General features: G+C 42.4%; 1 protein-coding gene across 2 annotated transcripts in view; it reads left to right on the top strand.

Annotated features, from left to right (window-relative positions):
• The first annotated feature begins 16,977 nt into the window (after positions 1 to 16,977).
• The window catches only part of LOC311104178 (serine/threonine-protein kinase WNK4-like), a 92,946-nt gene continuing 89,430 nt past the window's right edge, over positions 16,978 to 20,493 (top strand). For both annotated transcript variants that reach the window (XM_084145869.1, XM_084145870.1), the window contains exon 1: positions 16,978 to 18,118. In XM_084145869.1, the coding sequence (XP_084001995.1) occupies positions 17,387 to 18,118 (732 nt within the window). In that variant the 5' untranslated portion in view covers positions 16,978 to 17,386. The remainder of the gene's footprint in view (positions 18,119 to 20,493) is intronic.

Below are 20,493 nucleotides of genomic sequence, written 5' to 3'. Positions count from 1 at the left end.
CCGTGCCGGACTGACGACGCACACCACTGGCTTGGTGTGGGGAGCAGGAGCGGGCCGAGCCGGGCTGACGAAACGCACCACTGACTTGGTGCGGGGAGCAGGAGCGGGCCAGACTGGGCTGGCGACGCGCACCACAGACTTGGTGCGGAGAGCAGGAACGGGCCGGACAGGGCTGACGAAACGCACCACAGACTTGGTGCGGGGAGCAGGAATGGGCCGGACTGGGCTGGCGACGCGCACCACAGACTTGGTGCGGAGAGCAGGAACGGGCCGGACAGGGCTGACGAAACGCACCACTGACTTGGTGCGGGGAGCAGGAATGGGCCGGGCCGAGCTGGCGATGCGCACCGTAGACTTGGTGCGAGTGGCAGGAACAGGCCGGACCGTACTGGGAACACACACCACTGACCCTACGTGGGGATCAGGAAAAGGCCGGACCGAACTGGCAACACACGCCAGTACCTCTCGCCGTGCCTCTACATCTTCCACCCCCTCTTCGACCAGTGGCCCCCGTAACCTGGCGGCCTCCTCTGCCAATCCGCTGGGCCGCTCTGCCGCGGTCTCCTGCTGGCCCGTCGTCCACGGCGTTAGCCCCCCCCTAAAAAATTTCTGGGCGTCTCCCCTACCCGTGGACCAGGTCTCCATGTCCCTCGCCAGCCTTTCGCCCTTCTGCCACAATGTCAAGCCCTTCTCTTCCTCACTCGGCTTGACCCAGTCGAGGAGGCGAAGGAGATCTGTTAGGGATCTCCCTGGCGATGGCTCCTGGACACGCTGCTTGGTCACATCTTGGTGGTTTCTTCTGTCACGATCGTCATCTACAGAGGAGGACCAAGGCGCAGCGTTGAATGCGAACATTTTATTAAATGAATGAACACACGAACAAAAACAACAAAACGAAAACGTGACGTCCCTGGTTACATACACGAACCAACACGGAACAAGAAACCACAAATAATGAATGCCTAACGGCTACCTAAGTATGACTCCCAATCAGAGACAACGAGCTACAGCCGTCTCTGATTGGGAGCCACCCTGGCCAACATAGATATACAACAACTAGAACATAAACAAATGAAAACTCACACCCTGGCTCAACATACTAGAGTCCCCAGAGCCAGGGCGTGACATTATGAAGCAAAATTAGAAATTGTGTTTTTTTTTACATTGGATAAAAGTAGAGACTCAGAGCTACAAAATGGTATATCATACACTGCAGTTGAGGAACAATGGGAAAGTAATAATCCTAACCCTTAAAGAAAAAGGGAAAAACCCTTAATAATCCTAATTAAGATAACTGAAGAAATCTGTCCCTAATTTTGACGTTTTTGCAGAGGAGATCTTAGTCGCACAATTTTACATCTAACTAAGATGTTTGGTGCAGTATTTGTCAAAATGTGCATGAAAATGAGTCGTCTCTCGTTGAATGACAACAAAGACTTAATTGAAGAATCCCTACTGTTGACCAATCACCGACAAAGGGGTGTAAACTTCGGCTCCGAACTTCGGCTTGCCTCCAGAAAAAATTGTGTGTCCGAACAGTCCCAAAAAAATTCACCGAAGTCCAAAAAAAAAAAAAAACGGAGGAAAACTAAACTTCCGGAGGACCTATCATCCTTTCACTCCCTCCTCTCTACCTTCTCTTTCTCTGTATCAGCTGCTAAAGCCACTTTCTACCACTAAATTTCAAGCTTCTGCCTCTAACTCTAGGAAAAATGTCCACCTTCTCCTCCCTACTTAATCCTCCACCCCCTCCCCCCTCGCTCTCTGCGGACGACTTTGACAACCACTTTGAAAAAAAGGTTGATGACATCCACTACTCATTCACTCAGCCTATTGAGTCCACTGGTCCCACTCACACAGAACTACCCTACACCTTGACCTCATTCTCCCCTCTCTCTCCAGATGACATCCTGCGACTAGTGAGGTTTGGCGGCCCTACAACGTGCCCGCTCGGCCCTATCCCCTCCTCCCTTCTCCAGACCATCTCTGGAGACCTTCTCCCATTCCTCACTTCCCTCATCAACTCATCCCTGACCACTGGCTGCGTCCACTCCGACTTCAAAATGGCCCGAGTTGCTCCCCTCTTCAAGAAACCAACACTCGATTCAACTGACGTCAACAACTATAGACCTGTATCCCTTCTTTCTATTGTTTTCAAAACACTTGAGCATGCTGTCTCTTTCTCGTTATCTCTCTCAGAACAATCTTCTTGACCCTAACCAGTCAGGCTTCAAGACGGGTCACTCAACTGAGACTGCTCTTCTCTGTGTCACGGAGGCTTTCCGCACTTCCAAAGCTGACTCTTTCATCTCTGTTCTCATCCTCCTAGATCTATCCGCTGCCTTTCGACACCGTGAACCATCAGATCCTCCTCTCCACCCTCTCAGGGCTGGGCATCTCAGGCTCTGCAGGTGGAGAGGATCTGTGTCTGCACCACGTACTCTCACTACTGGTGTCCCCCAGGGCTCGGTTCTAGGCCCTCTCCTCTTCTCTCTATACACCATGTCACTCTGCTCCGTCATATCCTCACATGTTCTCTCCTATCATTGCTATGCGGCTGACACTCAACTCCTTCCCCCCTTCTGACACCCAGGTGGCGACACGCATCTCTGCTTGCCTGGCAGATATCTCAACTTGGATATTGGCCCACCACCTAAAGCTCAACCTCGACAAGATGGAACTGCTCTTCCTCCCGGGGAGGCCTGCCCGCTCAAAGAACTCTCCATCACGGTTGAGAACTCCACAGTGTTGCCCTCCCAGAGTGCAAAGAACCTTGGCGTGACCCTGGACAACACCCTGTCGTTCTCTGCAAACATCAAAGCAATGACCTGCTCCTGCAGGTTCATGCTCTACAACATCCGTAGAGTACGACCCTACCTCACACAGGAAGCGGCGCAGGTCCTAATCCAGGCACTTGTCCTCTCCCGTCTGGACAACTGCAACCCGCTGTTGGCTGGGCTCCCCGCTTGTGCCATCAAACCCCTGCAACTTATCCAGAATGCTGCAGCCCACCTGGTTTTCAACCTTCCCAAGTTCTCTCATGTCACCCCGCTCCTCCGCACACTCCACTGGCTTCCAGTCGAAGCTGGCATCCACTACAAGACCATGGTGCTTACCTACGGAACAGCAAGAGGAACTGCCCCTCCCTACCTCCAGGCTATGCTCAAACCCTACACCCCAACCCGAGCACTCTTTTCTGCCACCTCAGGTCTCTTGGCCCACCCACCCTTATGGGAGGGCAGCTCCTGCTCAGCCCACTCCAAGCTCTTCTCTGTCCTAGCACCCCAATGGTGGAACCAGCTTTCCCCAGAAGCTAGGACAGCAGAGTCCCTGCCCATCTTCCGAAAACATCTAAAACCCTACCTCTTCAAACAGTATCTTAAATAATCCTCCTCCTCACCTCGACCCCCCCCTCCCTAGCTAACAGCTCTGACTCTACTGATAGCTACATTAATGAGGAAAAATGTACTTTCTATGCCTGTGATGTGGTTGTCCCTCCTAGCTATTATAAGATTAATGCACTAACTGTTAGTCGCTCTGGATTAGAGTGTCTGCTAAATTACTAAAATGTAAAATGTAAGTGCCCTCTGGACAGTGGCCCTGCCAGTAGCCTATATTCACAATCACCTACATCAGGGTCCTGGTAAGTTGGTAACCCTTGACTCTGGCCCACATATTGCCCTCAAGGCTGCACCAATGGAAGTTTAAGTGTGTAGGCCTACTGAAAACAACATACAATGATGGCCTCCCAAGAGATTCACACAAAAGAGTGCTTCATATAGGCTCAAAGCAGGCACTGACAGAAAATCACCAGTGAGACATAAGTGTTTAGTGTGTCTTACAATATTGCAATCAAATATAACTTGTTTGTCATGTTCGCATGTCAGCTGATTACCTTGTCAACATCAAGTTAGGCAAAAGTTAATCAGAATAACAAAACAGAATAACAATTTCCCTCTTTGAATGTGGGTTTGTTCCAGTCTCATTAGACAGGGAAACATTATCCAAAAAATTGTCACAATCTGGATGGACTTGTGTATTTCTGCCTCACAAAAACGGACTTATATTTTCACACATTTGATATCTTTCCCCTAGGAACATAAGTACACTTTTCCTAATCTTAAACTCAGTGCTTAATTTGTAAATTGGAACAAAAATTGAGCCGAGAGGGGGGTGACCTGGTGGGCTCTGAGTTACCGGAACGCATGAAAGAAAAAATCACTTTTACAATAAAGCATTGCATGCATTATCATTGCTTTTGCGTACTGGTGTCGTGTATTAGGATTATGCCTTTGTTAAATGTTTTTCATGAAGAAATGGAATGTTGTTTATGTTAGGTCAAATGTGGCGTTTGTGGGGTGACGCCCCAGGGGAGACTGGTGATTGGCCAGAAGAGGGAGCACCCATCTTTTTGCATTGTTTATAAGTAGGGGCTAGACAAAGAAAGGGCAGAGCGACCATTGCAATCCGGGCCGTCGCTCTCCGGATGTCATGACATCTGTCACTTATGCTGAAGCTTGTGATATGAATAAACCTTATGATCCAAGTTCAGTATGAGCGGACTCCTTTGTTTATCAGCAATAATTGCCAGCACTTACGCGATACGACAAATGGCGCCCAACGTGGGGCTGGTCTGCATCTCTCCTCTGTTTCATTCAGCCGCCAAGTTAACTCGCTCTGAAGCCATGGCCAGAAAAGGGTGAGTTTTTTCCTCACAAGCTTTGTGAGGTTGTTAGGTTGGATACTGCTTGCTTGTGTACACGGGAGGGATGTACCATTAGACCAAAGTGTGCCTCGTGTGGCGTTATTGCGGTCGACTAGGAGTCTGGTAATAATTATTCTAAAATTGTACAGCAATTGAAGGCAGATATTAACGGCAGATATTGGCAGAATCAAGTCAGGAATACGTATGCAATTAGGGCATTGTGAATCTGTGGAAGACCTCGGAACGAGGCGACTCCTTAGGAGTGGGCCATAAATCCTTGCAACGCGCTAGGTGTGTTGTCAGGTTGGTTCTGGGAACTATAAGGTGGACGGTTATATTGTAAGTTATTCTCATCTTATAGTCGACGGGGTATTTGCATGGGGTAACCGCTCATATATAATATCCATAACTTACGGCAGCATAAAGTTAGCAGGGGATAAATGGACAATGATTTAGGCACAATGCAAGGTTACTTAGGGCGTGGTAGGCCGCAGTTAGCTAAAGGCTAAGGCTAATGCTAATGCTAAATGCTGGATTGTGTTTCATGCTACATGGTACATAGCGGCTAATGCTAAATGCTAAGGCTAAATGCTAATTGTGTTGCGTGCTACATGCTAACGTGTCCTTAGAGGTCCCATTGCGATGGATTAAAGCCTCTTAAAATATGTCTGTGTGTGTGGAATTCAGAGTTCTACGCAAATGTGAGCTCTGTTATGTGTAATTGTCTGACTATAAGTGTAAAATAGTGAAGCTGTAGCGTAATGCTATCGTTCTATTGTCTGGGAATCGTATCATTGAATGCATTTGCGCATGCGTTTAATTTTATGACACTACACTACAAAACGTGGGAGTTGTAGTTTATGGCACGAGATTATGAGACGTTGGGTTCCGGTACTAAACTACAACATGTTTTGTTTGCTAAAACTACAACACGGGGTTGTGGGTAAAGGGTCATATTTCTGTGGGGTTGCGTGCTCAGGAAGAGACAGAGAAACACAGACGAGGGAACAAAGAGGAGAGATTTTAACATGAATCTTATAGTTTTAAAGCGGCTGCTGTTTGAAAATGAAACTATTTGTTGGGATGTAGTGAATTTATAAATTAAATATATGTTGACGGAGTATAATGAATTAAATTAAATGACGGATTAAAATAAAATAAAAATGTTTTTGAGCGATCTATTTAGTCCTGAATTAAGTCTTAAAGCGAATGTGAACGAAGGAATATTGAATATGGTTGAAGTAACTCAGTATTGCATTAACTACTAAAATATTTTCCTGTGTCTCTGTTCTTTTGTCATATGAGAGGAACAAAGGAGAGAGAGAGGAGGGGCTAACGTGTGCGTGACGTGACAAGGCGTGACGCGACAGAGGATCGAGTCAAGGGTTTGAGACTGGTCTGGTTACAAAATCTTCCCCTACAGGATGTTTGATGTTATGACAATTTCACATAGGCTTGGCAAATTCATTAAAAATTGCATTTGGGAGGCTCTGTGCATCACTGGGGTTGATTGGAGTTGTGTTGGGAATCAAGGACTGACATTATTCTGTAAAATAAAGATAATTAGGTGCCTATAGAGCAAGGGGGGTTATGGGAATTGTAGTAATGGTAGGGTTACAGGCTTTGTTTATGGGTATTGTAGTCTGAAGTTGACTACTTGCATTTGATGGGTTGTGGTAAGATAGCCACCACTAATTGATAAATTGGTGACATAGGATGTAGAAATAAAAAATTGGTTTTAATTATTCATAATTTTTAATTGATTTTTTAATTGATTTTTTATTTTAATTAGAAATGGTTTTTGAATAAAAAAATTATTGAATTTTTTCATATTCATATTTTGGTTGATTGGTTTAAAAAAAAAAAAAAAATCCAGCAGGGTGATTGTTGCATCAGAGATGAAGATGAATAATAGATAGAGGACAAGCAGAAACGACCAGAAAGATGAATCCAAAACTCCAGAAGGAAGAAAATGAGATGTCTGAAAGAGAAGAGTGAGGTTAAGGAAGATGGAACTTGAAGAAGATGATGAAGATGAAGATCAGAGTGATTGAGAAGAGATCATGGGTGGATATGACTCTGTGATCAGAAGGAAGTTGGCAAGAGAGGAAAGAAGGATACTAGAGATTTGATCTCTGATGGAAGTTGAAGGAAGAAGGATACAAGAGATTCGAGTTCAGATGAAGACAGCGATAAAGAGGAGACTAAAGGTGCGGTGTATTCAAAAGGAGTTTATCCTACAAGGACTGGCACAGAAGAAAAGTAAGAAGATGATGGAAGATGATATTTTGAGGACAGAACTTAGAATATAAGCTTTTGAAGAATCCTGATATGTCAACAGCAAGAAAGAACAGGATCAAGAAACTCTCAGAAAACTAAATCATACAACTGGTGGAGAAGAGAAGCTTTGGTTATGAAGAATCAGAGTGAACCAAATCAACAATCACTGTTACAGCTTCAACTGAACAAGATCAAATGCAATTGTACCAGCCAAGGGGGGTACCAGGTGTTCCATATCCACAGTTTCTGGACAGACACAGAATTGGAGAGGAAGAGGACGAGAAGACTTAGAAGGAGGAGGAAGATTTCAGCTACACTTCCAGCAATCTCCAGAAGACGGTTATAATTGTGGACAGATTGGTTACTTTACCTGGGACTGCAATGCGTCAGGAGGAAACAACAGAGAACATTTTTAAGGAAGATACAGGGGCCAGTCAAGATCACCTGTTCTCCAGGTGAACCCTAAGGATTCTAGAGTGCCTAGAAGATACGAAGGGGGGTGTCAGCTGATAGCACCAATTAGAAGAGAAAATATCTAACAATTGAAGTAAAAACAGAGGACTATGAGAGGTGAATAGTGGAAAAGCTTTTATCTGTGTTCAGCCTAAAGAGGTTAAACATCTCACTAGGTAAAATTAACTAATTAGGATAGGGATTTGAGGTAGTAAACAGCTAATTACTCTTAAGGAACCAATTGAGCTCTGCTATAAAAATCAAAGAGAAATTAAAATAGACATACTAATATTAGAACATATATCTATTGCATTGTTGGGAAGAGATGCATTGTTTAAATTGAATTGTACAATAAGATGTACACTAAACGGCTGTCTGGTAGAATATTTTTAAAAAGTAGGGTTTTTGGGAATCATATTTGCTTGAAAAGATAATATCATAGGAAGGATGATAATCTATTAGACTGCCTATTAGACAATCTGTCTGGAAAATAAAGTTAAAAGGGGTGACTGTTATTCTGGGTTACATTCTTACACCAAGGGATTTCAGGCTAGGCTAAAAGGTGTTTAGTCGTTTGCCAAGTCTGTGTGTAAAGAAGTCAGAAGCATGTGGGGACTTTCCCAATCACATATCCTAAAAATTTGGTGGTAAAGGGATTTTGTGAATAAATCAGTGGAAAAGGTTTTTAAAGGTTAGGAGAAAAGATTAGATTAAAATAAGTTAGGAGAACTAGGTTGAAGGAACTCTAAGACAGTAAGCTAAGTTTCAAAGTTAGTAGTAAGAGAGAGAGAACAGTGGTGAAGGACATTTTAGAGTTTAGTGGGAAGATATGGTAGGAGTTTAGATCTGTTAAGAGCAGATGCATTGAGAAAGTATGTGTTGCTGAATAATAAGAGAAGATTGAGGGTGATTGAGTATCTATATTTACAGTTCCCAGCAGGGAGATCAAGGTAATTATAGGTGTATTTTTTATAATCAAAAGTTTGAAAGTCAGGGATTAGAGGTAGGACTGAGAGTTGGGAAAAAGTGACACTAGTGGTGATAGATGGAAGTACAAGCAAAGAGTTCAAATCTTTGGGGAAAATGGATGAAGTAACTAAGGACATTAACACTTCAGTCTATTAAAACAACAGTGAGAAGCAATTTAACTCTTTCAACATTGATAGTTATTAAAGCCATAAATATATCGCATTTGATTATAAGGGAACCAATAGCTCCAGCACCAATTTTAGAGGAAAATACTGTTATTAGGGTTAGGATGGGGACGTTCCTCCCACATGGAGAGATAATTATGGAGAAGAAGTATTGTTATCAGGACCAGATGTAGAAGCGGTGCCCCCTAGTCAAAGGAGGTATAGTTTGTAAAACAATATGAAGTGGAAGAGGTTATGAGTGATTGTTCACTTATTTTGCATAATGTTACAGAGAAAGATCAGGGAGAATATATGTGTACTTATCTAGTGCAAGCATTAAAATTTGTTCCGGTTAAGAATTATTGGTTAAAAGGCTATGTAATTCGTAAAGTGACGCTTATAATGGAAAATGTGAAATCTGTTGAAGCTTCCACAGTCACCGAAGGAGTTCAGGAGGAGTAGATTACAGTAGTCACTCCAACAGTAGATAATACACAGAGGATATCGGGAACTTTCGCACTAGAAGTAGTTAAGAGTGTTAATACATCAACTAGATCAACTACTTTAATGGTAACTTTGGAAGGAATTAATGATACGATGGCAATAGCAAATGTAGGAAGTATGACACCGACAACAACTTTTCTGAAATTAAAGGGGGTAGCAAGAAGGACTCAGGGGTTTATGTTACGGATGGAGAGTGCTGTCAATGATAGTACGAATAGGGTTAAAATAGGAGAGCAGATAGTAGTAGAGAGAATATAGATTCATCTGAAATAGTGAAGGATACTATCATGGAGGTACAGGATGAGGTCTTTGATTTTAATGACAGACAAGGAGAGGTATCTGATCAGTACCGCTCGTTAGGGAAGAGAGAAACTAAATGCATGTGGTTTGATTCTTCTGTTGTGAAAAATTAGAGATAGAGGGGCAGCTCATTCTGTAATATCAGTGAGGAATCTTGAGGGTCCATGTCTGTTGAGAATTCCAGCCAAACATTTTAGAGACGGTCGCTCGACCTCTATCAAGTATGTGTCAATCTTATGCTTTGTCATGACTGTTGTATCAGCAACAACAATCAGTAACAGATAAAATAATGTCGTTGTCAAAACATTTGTTTAAGCCTAGGTTTAAGGGTTATTGGGTTAAGTGAATTAACTTGTGTGAATTTGTTAGATGTGAAGGAAAGTCAGGTAAAAGATAGAGTAGTATCAGGTAGAGATATTTGGTGGGTTTGTGGTGATAAAGCATATATATTCTTACCCTATGGATGGACAGGATGTTGTTACATGTCAACGTTGAAGCTTCCATATGAGGTTTTTACCATTAAAAGAGGGGTAGCACCGGACACAGATAAATCTGAAGCTAGGTTTGAAATTGGATGGAAAGAGACATGGCTACATGTCATAGTCTTCAAGCCTATCATTGAAGGATAAAGTTAAGGGAGAAGGGAGGACTTTTTCCATGGTATGGTGTAACATTTGGGAAGATCCTATTGATAATGTTAGTTATACTTTGAGTCCAGATAGTTCAGATATTATCACTAGGGTTATATATGCATTGAAGAATATAAGGGATGCATTTGGTAGATCTGAAGGAGCGGAAGTCAGCGAAGTCTTGGTTGCAAGATCAGGTAGGCCCAGTAGGGGCAGTGATGGTTCAGATTTTAGTTGCAGCTTTGATAGCACTGGGTGTGATGTTTGTAATTTGTTACTGACCTTTGAGAAAGCTATGATATTGAGATAGGTTGGAGAGTGATGCCTGGAGACAACACTCAGATGCCGGTGTTGACTGTTCCTGATCTGGATGAAGATGGACAAGTGGAACTGAATGGATAAATATCATTTTTGATAATTTGATCATTTTTCAAAAAAATTTTTTTTTTCAATATTAGGGTGATTTTAGTATGATTTTATGAATCAAAGGGGGGAAGTGTATGAATGAATAATTATCCTAGTTCATTATTCTATCATTTAATGTGATTCATACATCATTTATATATAATTTTTATATTCTTAGTTGATATTGATGTTTAATTTGAAAGTGTTGTTTTGCAAAAGATACTGTTTGGTCTTTTCTTTTCTTCCAGAAGCATTTGGGGGAACATGTGGAGATTGAAATACTCAAACAAGGACAATATGAAGGGACAATATGAAAGGACAATGACTGGAGGAGATGGAACCAGAAAGGGGTGGAAAGATTCCGATTCCATCATCAACAATCCATTGGAAGTCGAGACTACGGGGAGATGAAGTGTAGTGGACTACATTCCAGTGTCTGCAATGAAATATAGACATATTTGATGTGTAATACATAATTGTGTCATATTCTTAGGTATTAATTTTTGTAGAATGATGTTTGATGTTATTGGATACATGTGGGGATCTTAGATGTTTTTGTTTATTTCGTTGATGCTTTGGGACAGGGAGTCTAGGCAGGGAGAGGTCCACTATAGGGTCCAATGGGTTGACCAGCCTTAGAGTGGATATTTTGTGGATAGTATTTTGTTTGCAGGGGCTTACATGTGTATTTAATTGCATCATAGTTTCAAATGCATTTACATGGTTTATGAGTTTATCTGGAGTACCGAGGTGGTTGCCTGGGGCAGAGGGACCGTGAGAGAATTTTACTGTCTTGATTGATGGATGGATTTGGAACGAAGGTTGCCGGACAGGTTTTTCGCTCTCACACTCCATAAAGATTTGTTCATATTTCATAGTAATGTATTCACACTTCATAAACAGTTATTCATATTTCATAGAAAGGTATTTACACTCTAGAGAATAATGTTTTTGTTTTAATGTTAAAGATACTCAATAAGATAAATTGTCACTTGTCATAATCCTATTCTGTTTGTTTTCGAGACTGTTTAGTCTCGAAGGGGGGAAATGTCGTGTATTAGGATTATGCCTTTGTTAAATGTTTTTCATGAAGAAATGGAATGTTGTTTATGTTAGGTCAAATGTGGCGTTTGTGGGGTGACGCCCCATGGGAGACTGGTGATTGGCCAGAAGAGGGAGCACCCATCTTTTTGCATTGTTTATAAGTAGGGGCTAGACAAAGAAAGGGCAGAGCGACCATTGCAATCCGGGCCATCGCTCTCCAGATGTCATGACATCTGTCACTTATGCTGAAGCTTGTGATATGAATAAACCTTATGATCCAAGTTCAGTATGAGCGGACTCCTTTGTTTATCAGCAATAATTGCCAGCACTTACGCGATACGACACTGGCATAGAGCAGTAGAGTAGAGATAGGCGCTTGCAGAAGTTGCACACATTGGGAGATGTTTAGTGGCCTAGGGTCCGGGAAAAAATGTGCCTTTATAAACGCATTTCTTACCATTCTACATCATTTTAGATGACTGGAGACTTTAGCAGAATATTTTTTTATACTTCATAATGATCGAAATGACAGGCTATATTTTCACACTGACAAACTGAGAATCTGAGATCAATGAAACGACCTTGTCTTGAATCCATCAATAGCCCAGGCCTAGGTGAGTGGAGACACATATTGTACAATATGAGGAGGAAATTATAGTCCTAAAAAAGCTTTCGTTTCACTGTCTCACTCAATGATGCGCAGCTCACTCACCCGCGATGGCCGATGCGCTCGTGCCAAAAGCTTATCTCTCTCTTGTTTGACGTTATAAAACAATGCTGTTCGCTCAATAGGTCTATTTGGAAGTTGAAAACTTGGTAGCCTACAGACAGATTAGTCTTCTCTTTTCAGCAGGATTCAGCAGGATCTGTGGTCCTGCGATTGCATTTGAAATATCGCGAAAGGCCTGTTTTGGCTGACAGCAGTAATTCTATAACTTTGGCAAATGTATTTAAATGTATCAGGGGTGCTGCGATACCTCCAGCACCCTTCCCACGGCTATGATTCTATAAAGAAATAAATGATTAAGTGCAAAGTTGGAGAGAGGAGAGTTGCATGCTCATGTCTATCAGAGCAGGGAGAGAGATCATAGAAAGTGAATCCCATTCTAGTTCTGTGAGAGATACAGGCGCACTTCTCTATCTCACCACAGCAATGGCCACGCGTTGGTCTATATAGGCTACAATGTTGCGCAAACTATAAACCCGGGCCAGCCCAACACCAATCAATTCTTAGAATACCACATGCTGATGTGTGACTTGTTGACTGTAAAGAGAAGAGTTGTAGATGTAACCCTACTCCATTTTTCATTTTGTTCTGAAAGAGCAGTGTAGGCAGAATTTGAGATGCAGCCTTACAACATGGGTCTGTGTTGTTCCATATAGACCCACTAGGTGGCAACATCAATGCATTCCAAGTACAAGTGTAGTTCTACATTACAGTACTATGTAATTACATACTCTAACAAGAGTAGGGAACATAATGTCCTTCAGTTACCACATGGGTAGGTTAGGTGGGGATTTCATAGTATTGCTGTCACACACTCAGTTGTATAGGAGCGTTGTGACTTAGGAGAAGATGCAAGGATAGGGAGCCATTTATGAGTATTGGGACACATAGTTGGACACCTTATAGTCTGTATTTAGACAGGCAGCCCAATTCTGATATGTTTTTCACTAATTGGTCTTTTGACCAATTACATCAGATTTTTTCTCATCAGATATTTATTTTATTTTATTTTTTAGAGCTGATCTATTTATGAGTATTGGGACACAGTGTTGGACACCTTAGGCTGCTTTTAGACAGGCAGCCCAATTCTGATATTTTGTTCACTAATTGGTCTTTTGACCAATCACATCAGATTTTTTCTCATCAGATATTTTTTTGTTGAGCTGATTTAATTGGTTGATTTAATTGGTCAAAAGATCAATTAGATCTGAAAAAGATCTGATGAGAAAAGATCTGATGTGATTGGTCAAAATACCAATTAGTGGAAAAAATATCAGAACTGGGCTGTATAGTCATTGGCATCCAAGGAAAGGAGGCCTCTCTAAAAAGCCCACTCACTCTGAATGTATTTATCCCTCTTCTGTCGGAAAGAGCTTTTGCACTTGCATGCGGGCCCTGCTTGAGAAATTGAATGACTGGCGTGCTACTTGTCCATGTCTATTGAGTATGTTAACAACCTGGCAATATTCACGCAATGCCTTGTTTACATCTGGATTATTGTGGTATTACTAGTCTATGTATTATTATCACACCTAAGTGCACACTTTGATATCCTGTTTTACAACAGTTCACATTGCTTTCCAAATGGTGAGCTACCGTCTGTGTATGTTGGAATGCTTTCACAATATAATAGCTGCCTGCTTCTTGTTGCACTTTCACAGTCTTATGGCAGGCATGTATGAATGTTGCTAAAGCCCTTGGAAAAGTTGCAAAAGCCACTAAGCTTTTAATGTCATATCATATCAATTTCCTTGACCTTCTAAAAAATAGGACCTCTGTTTATTATTCCCCTGTCAAGGCCCAGCCTCCATCCCCTTGCCCCGTGTCAGCTAAAGCAGAAAAGAACAGTGTGTATCGCACTGCCTGCCTCATGACGGGGAGATAAACAAACCATACAGCAGCGGAGAGAGCAGACAGATAGGGGAGGACGACGCGCTGCTTTTTAGCTGGAATTGTGAAGAGCGCTGCGATTAGCACGTCGTCTACCGTGTGACCCATTTCCATGCTGTTTCATGGGGATTTTTGTGCTACTCTTCTTTTCTGGAAAGATGACTCGGCAGAAGCTCTCATCAAACATGAGTGATTAGCACCTGTGGGTGGCCCGTCTGCTGCCATAGGAGCAATGTGTTCCTGCAGATAAGCTGCCCCTCTGACTGCTCCTCTCCCCTGCTTCCAAACAGCCTCTCTGTGAAGCTCATGTGACAGGTGGGGGACGGCTAGTTTAAGTCTCCTGGCAGTGGTAGTAAGGGCTATATCAGGTGCTGGGACTTGAGCTATCTATCTCCACGGTGCAAGCTCTTACGCAGACACACACACACACACACACAGGCATACACACACACTCATGTACATGCACACTGCCCCTCTATGTTTACAGTAGGTGACGTCGCCACGGCGATACACACATTTAAATACATATTGTATGTTACAGTGACAGGAGGGGATAAACAAAGATTCACTGGCCCTCTGTCTGTCTGCCTGTCGGTCTGTTTGTGTTTTACGGCGGTAGGCTGAGCACCTTCATCAGTGTCTGTGTCAGGGATTGTAAGCATATGGCAACACACACCGGTCTTCACAGGAATCAAAGCCGTAGCACATGCTCACACTGGCTGGGGAGACACTGACTGGACCTTCCCTGGCTGGAATCCTTAGCATGAGGGGAATGGGGCCAGTGTATCGCACAAGCCAACAGTAAGGTGTGTGTGGCACTAGGCTAATGTGACCTGCAATCACTTTGCCACACAACGCTAAGCCACTTCCTCCTCTTCGTCCCGGAACCCTGCTAAGATGAGGCCTCATTCCGTGTCAGGGAGTTCATGTTAACCCTGGAATGGCCTAACATGCTAAACCTGGAATGGAGGAAATGTGTGTGTCTGTGGTGGAGAGTGACTGATGACGGTAATGTACCTACTGGGGGTGTTTTACATATCTATTCTCAAGCTTTGAGTGATATGCTACTACTGTGTTATATCACAAGTAACTGATGAGAATTTGTGAGATGTGTCAAACAGACATAAATAAACCCCCTTTCCTATAACCACTATGCTATTACCCTTCCTTGACTAAATCTGTACACAACCCAACCCACTACCACTGAGTTCATCATCAGACAAAAAGGGAATAACTGACTGGTGAGGACACTGTTGTAAACCTATTTTATATTACAGTGAAACCGCTTTCAGCTTATCTGTGTTGCTTTTGTCTCTGTGATTTAATTTCCTATTGAAGAGATTAGGTGGGTATAGCCTACATTTAGATGGTCAGCTGTCTTTGTCCTTAGCTTAATCCAGACCTCTTGATGAAGCCTATTTCTACAGTGCCAGGATGGCAGGCTGCCAAGCAATTATATTCTGTTGCAACTTGACGTTAAGATGGATTCATTAGTTTTGCTGTAGTCATTATCTCCATTTGTATCACAATATTTCAAGTAGTTCACAGTGCAACATTATGTAATATTGCTAAAGATAATCATCACAGTCAACACCACAGAGAAGCGGATAGCTCCTGTCCTGGGAGAAAGTACCTCAGTAAGCAGTTAATATAAGTTTTGATGACTCTTGTCCTCTGTTATCGTAATAATTACCTTACAGTAGGTATACGATATAGCACAATATACAGGATAGCCTACTGTAAATCCAACATTCTAAACCAAGAGGTGGCATCTAAAGCCTTGGCACATTGCCAGAATGCATTCATATCACACCTTGAATAGTAAGTTTGCAAGTACTACTGTACAGTATGTGTAGGCTACTATGCACCACAAACTAACAGCTTTCTAATTTCAAAGTAAACTTCATTAGAATGTTTTATTTCTTAATTTTTTAGCAAATGTTAACTAGGAAAATATATACTGAACAAAAATATAAACGTAACATACAACAATTTCAAAGATTTTACTGAGTTACAGTTCATATGAGGAAATCAGCCAATTTAAATAAATAAATTAGACCCTAATCTATGGATTTCACGACTGGGAATACAGATATGCATCTGTTGGTCACAGATAACTTTTAAAAAATGGGCTTCACAATGGGCCTCAGGATCTCGTCACAGTATTTCTGTGCATTCAAATTGACATTGATCAAATGCAATTATGTTTGTTGTCCGTAGCTTATGCCTGCCCATAACATAACCCCACCGCCACCATGGGGCACTCTGTTCACAACGTTGACATCAGCAAACTGCTCGCCCACAAGACGCCATACACATGGTCTGCGGTTGTGAGGCCAGTTGGACGTACGGCCAAATCCTCTAAAACGATGTTGGAGGCGGCACTGGTGGACATTCCTGCAGTCAGCATGCCAATAGCACGCTCCTTCAAAACTTGAGACAACTGCACATTTTAGAGTGGCCTTTTATTGTCTCCAGCACAAGGTGCACCTGTGTAATGATCATTCTGTTTAATCAGCTGGTTAATATGCCACACCTGTCAGGTGGTTAGATTATTGTAGCAAAGGAGAAATGCTCACTAACAGGGATGTAAACAAATGTATGTACAAAATATGAGAGAAATAAGCTTTTTGTGGTATGGAACATTTCTGGGATCTTTTATTTCAGCTCATGAAACATGGGACCAACACTTTACATGTTGCGTTTATATTTTTGTTCAGTGTACATTCACGGGAACTATAGCGTCACCACCTCCATAGTAGTCTATTGTTGCAAGCAAAGCACAGGATCCGAAATGTATTTTTGGGGGTGGAGCCCATTGCGCTTGCACGGTGCGCTCGAGCAGTCTACCCGTTGTTGATACTGTGACAAAACAGCGTTAATCCACATTGGGAGGGGACAGTTTGAAGACGTGCGACCAGAGACACGGTTTGAGGAATACTCGGATTGATATGTCATGTATTTTTCGTCTGTCTATGAGCAAGACTACGACCAAGTAAATTCTATTTGACTGATTTAAACAAGCACTTTTTACTAGGGCGAACTCGATAACGACCTTCATTCCTTCATTCAGGTGGAGGTGAAGAGATTTGTCAGCACACTTGTTGATAGTTAAATATTTTTTAGTATTATTAGCCAATAGCCTATAGTTGAATTGAACAGAACAAATCTAATGTATAAGCCAAAATATGTAGACATGTTTTTGTAGCCTATACTTATTTTTGTCTCCTTTGGATTTTTGTAGCTTTTTGACAGTAATTTTTTGTTCGACTTCATTCACATTCCCTTCAACCTACGATGTTCCCTTGTCCAGTTTATGTTTTTGAATAACCTTCATTCGGATTTGTACTATCCACTAGTTGCGACACAATACCCACCTGTTCCATTTCGCGGCAAAACTCATAAAACAGACATGTCACTGGTAGAGGTCGACGTGGCCGGACTGGGTTTCTCCAAATTACCTGCTGGGTTCGACGCCAACTCCTGCTTCCCTGCCCGAATACCACCAAGGCGAAGGAGACACTCGGCAAACGCCAGGAGAAACTCGTACAGGTTGAGCAAAATAAATACATTGGATTTGGAGCCTCAAGTTTACGATGATGCCCCTCTTTCCAAAACTCACTCCTGGTCTGCTGATGATATTTTAGCAGAAACAGCGGCAGAGGAGAAAAAGGTGGACTCATCAGTGCCAGCCTCACCTGCCTCAAGCCCGGGAACGAGCACGTGCTCACCTCCTTGTACCCAAGCATCAGACCCCATACCACCTCTTGATACCTGGGACACGCCACAGCCCAGCTCGCAAGCACAGGGCACAAGTTCAGATTCGGAGGAAGAAATCACTGACAAAAAGGTCATTTTATCTCGAACTCCATTTGAAAGCAAACGCGAGCAAGAGGAAAAGGATGAAATTGAGACCAAAGCCGTGGCGACGTCACCTGATGGAAGGTTCCTAAAATTCAACATTGAAATTGGGAGAGGGTCGTTCAAGACGGTGTATAAAGGCCTGGATACGGAGACAACAGTAGAAGTGGCATGGTGTGAGCTACAGGTAAATCATTAATTTGCTATGTTTTGTGTACAGAGGGGAAAACTCAAAAGATGACATATCATTCCCTTAAAATCTTATTTAGGCAACCACAAAAAATAATTTACAAAGGCTTTGGCTCAGCCAAGCAAAGTTCTCTCTATATTGTGGAGTGGGTAACAGGTGTGCTGTCTCGCTTAATTAGCTGGGTGCTCTACCATATGTGACAATGACTTCAAATGAAATCCCAAGTTCAAGAACATTGGTAAACGGCTGCACTCCAAAATGTTTAAAAAATGACAAAAAGACGTCAGCTCACTTCTTCCCCAAAATCATATTACTGAGGGCAAATCTACAATCCGTAAGTCCTTGTCTGCATTGTGTAATGTATGAATATCTGTACTATTCCAAACCGGCACATATAACTCGGCTGTGATATAGATAGTGGTAGGCTACGCGGAAGCGCGTATTGTGAGCTGTCTACCACAGCAGAGTTATCAAGTGCTTTGAAATGTGTCTTTCAAAGCACTTGATTGCTGATAATTGCAGACAGAATACCCACTGGGCACAGACATCAGGGCACAGACATCAATTAAATGTTTATTCCACATTGGTTCAACGTAATTTCAGTGGAAACAGCGTTGATTCAACCAATGTGTGCACAGTGGGTAGGAAACAGTTGCCCAACTTTTCAAATGCAGATCACCTGCAGCCAGACAAATGTGCACTACATTTGCCTGCACAAGGAAGCTGCCATCAGTTGAGCATTCAGGGGTTGTGTAGTAAGGAAATGTATGATGTCTGATAATCGAAAACAAACATTGATGTATGATTTTAGTTGCAGTTTAAACAGTTCTCCACAACTGAGTATCAACATTGAGGTTGAAGCAATTGAAAAATTGCAAAATCAGTTATAGGCCTATTATAGGCCTATCAACTGGGAAGCATATTATAGGTGTCTTTACTTACTTTAACCCCTTAATGAAGGGCACTGTGCTGTCACTGTTAATGCATATAAAGTCTATGGCAAGGGTTGATCGTTTTTCGCTAATTGTCACAATCCCCATGATAACTGGTATCCTAGCAGCTGTGCTATGACTAGGAAGTGTGGGCAATGGGGTAAAGTGGGAGGTTTGTGGGGGGGGGTGCATTGCAACTCTTGACAAATACAGATGAAACACAGCAGAAATGAAAACAAAGTCTACCCTCAACAGAACAGACTTGGTTTTCTTCTATGAAATCCCCTCCTTCATTCTCCACTTTCCATGGCCATATAAAATCCATATCTCTTGGATTTTTCCTCTCTGTCTTATCTCTGTGCACTGATTGAACTTCATGCTGTCTGTGCCTGTGTAAGAGTAACTCAGTGCATGATATAGAGAGGAAATCTGGTTTACCTATCCATGGCAAGGCTTGTTTGCATGTTAAAGCCTTCTCGAATCAATCAAAACCTTTAGACACTCATTAAAATGACACAGTTAAAGAAGACTAGATATTGCTTGGGAGATTATTCTCAAGAACATACACACATACAGCTGTGTTTCCTTTTTGAAAATGTCAAGATGTCAGTGGGAATTAGACCCATGCAGTACACATCAAGTTCATATTGAGTGACCTTTTACCATGGCCAATGATTCCTAGATACCGTTTCCACGTACTGTGTCAAGAGGAAAAGCCCTTTTCATGCTGAGAGTACCAGTACATTCTGTAATCCATCTATGTGTGACCTCATAGTGGGGAAGCTGAACCTTGTGGTGGTGCTTGGGACAGAGAGATGAGTGGTAGTGTGACACTCAGGGCCTGACTGTCATCCTGCCTGGCCTGATCCCAGATCATTTCTGTTTTCATTGAGAACCACTGGCGCCAGCCAGCACTCAACCAGAGCTGGTTCTCACACCCAAACTTGAGCAATACTAGTTTAGAACAGATACACAACAAGCAACTTGTTATTACATGCATTTTTATAATTTGCAACACAGTCACAGAAATGTTTGTTACTGAGCCTGACGGCCTGGCTTCCCGTTTATCTTCTTGCGGCACCTGCCACTTGCACAAGATCGAGATAACTCACACCAAAGTGAGAATAATTAATATTTAGTTTTAATGTCACATGCACAAGTACAGTGAAATGTCTTTCTTGCAAACTCAAAACAAATATCAGCATAGCTGTGCCCAGGAGTTCCACAACCTTAGAAGACAGATTTAATAGATTTATGTTACACTCAAAATTTTTTATTGTAAAGCAATCAGTGTTCAGGACAGATCCACAATCTTTAAAATGCCTATAACTCATCTTAATCTCCACAATGTCCCTCAGCAGAGCCTCCACTGACAGCTTGCAGAGGGTTGTTTATAGCAGCAACAGGCCCCCTGGCCAGGCAGCAGCCATTGTAACAGGA

Source organism: Coregonus lavaretus (genome assembly GCF_964263955.1).
Source record: "Coregonus lavaretus genome assembly, chromosome: 28".
In the NCBI taxonomy this organism is placed as follows: domain Eukaryota; kingdom Metazoa; phylum Chordata; class Actinopteri; order Salmoniformes; family Salmonidae; genus Coregonus; species Coregonus lavaretus.
This window is presented reverse-complemented; position numbering and strand designations above follow the sequence as displayed.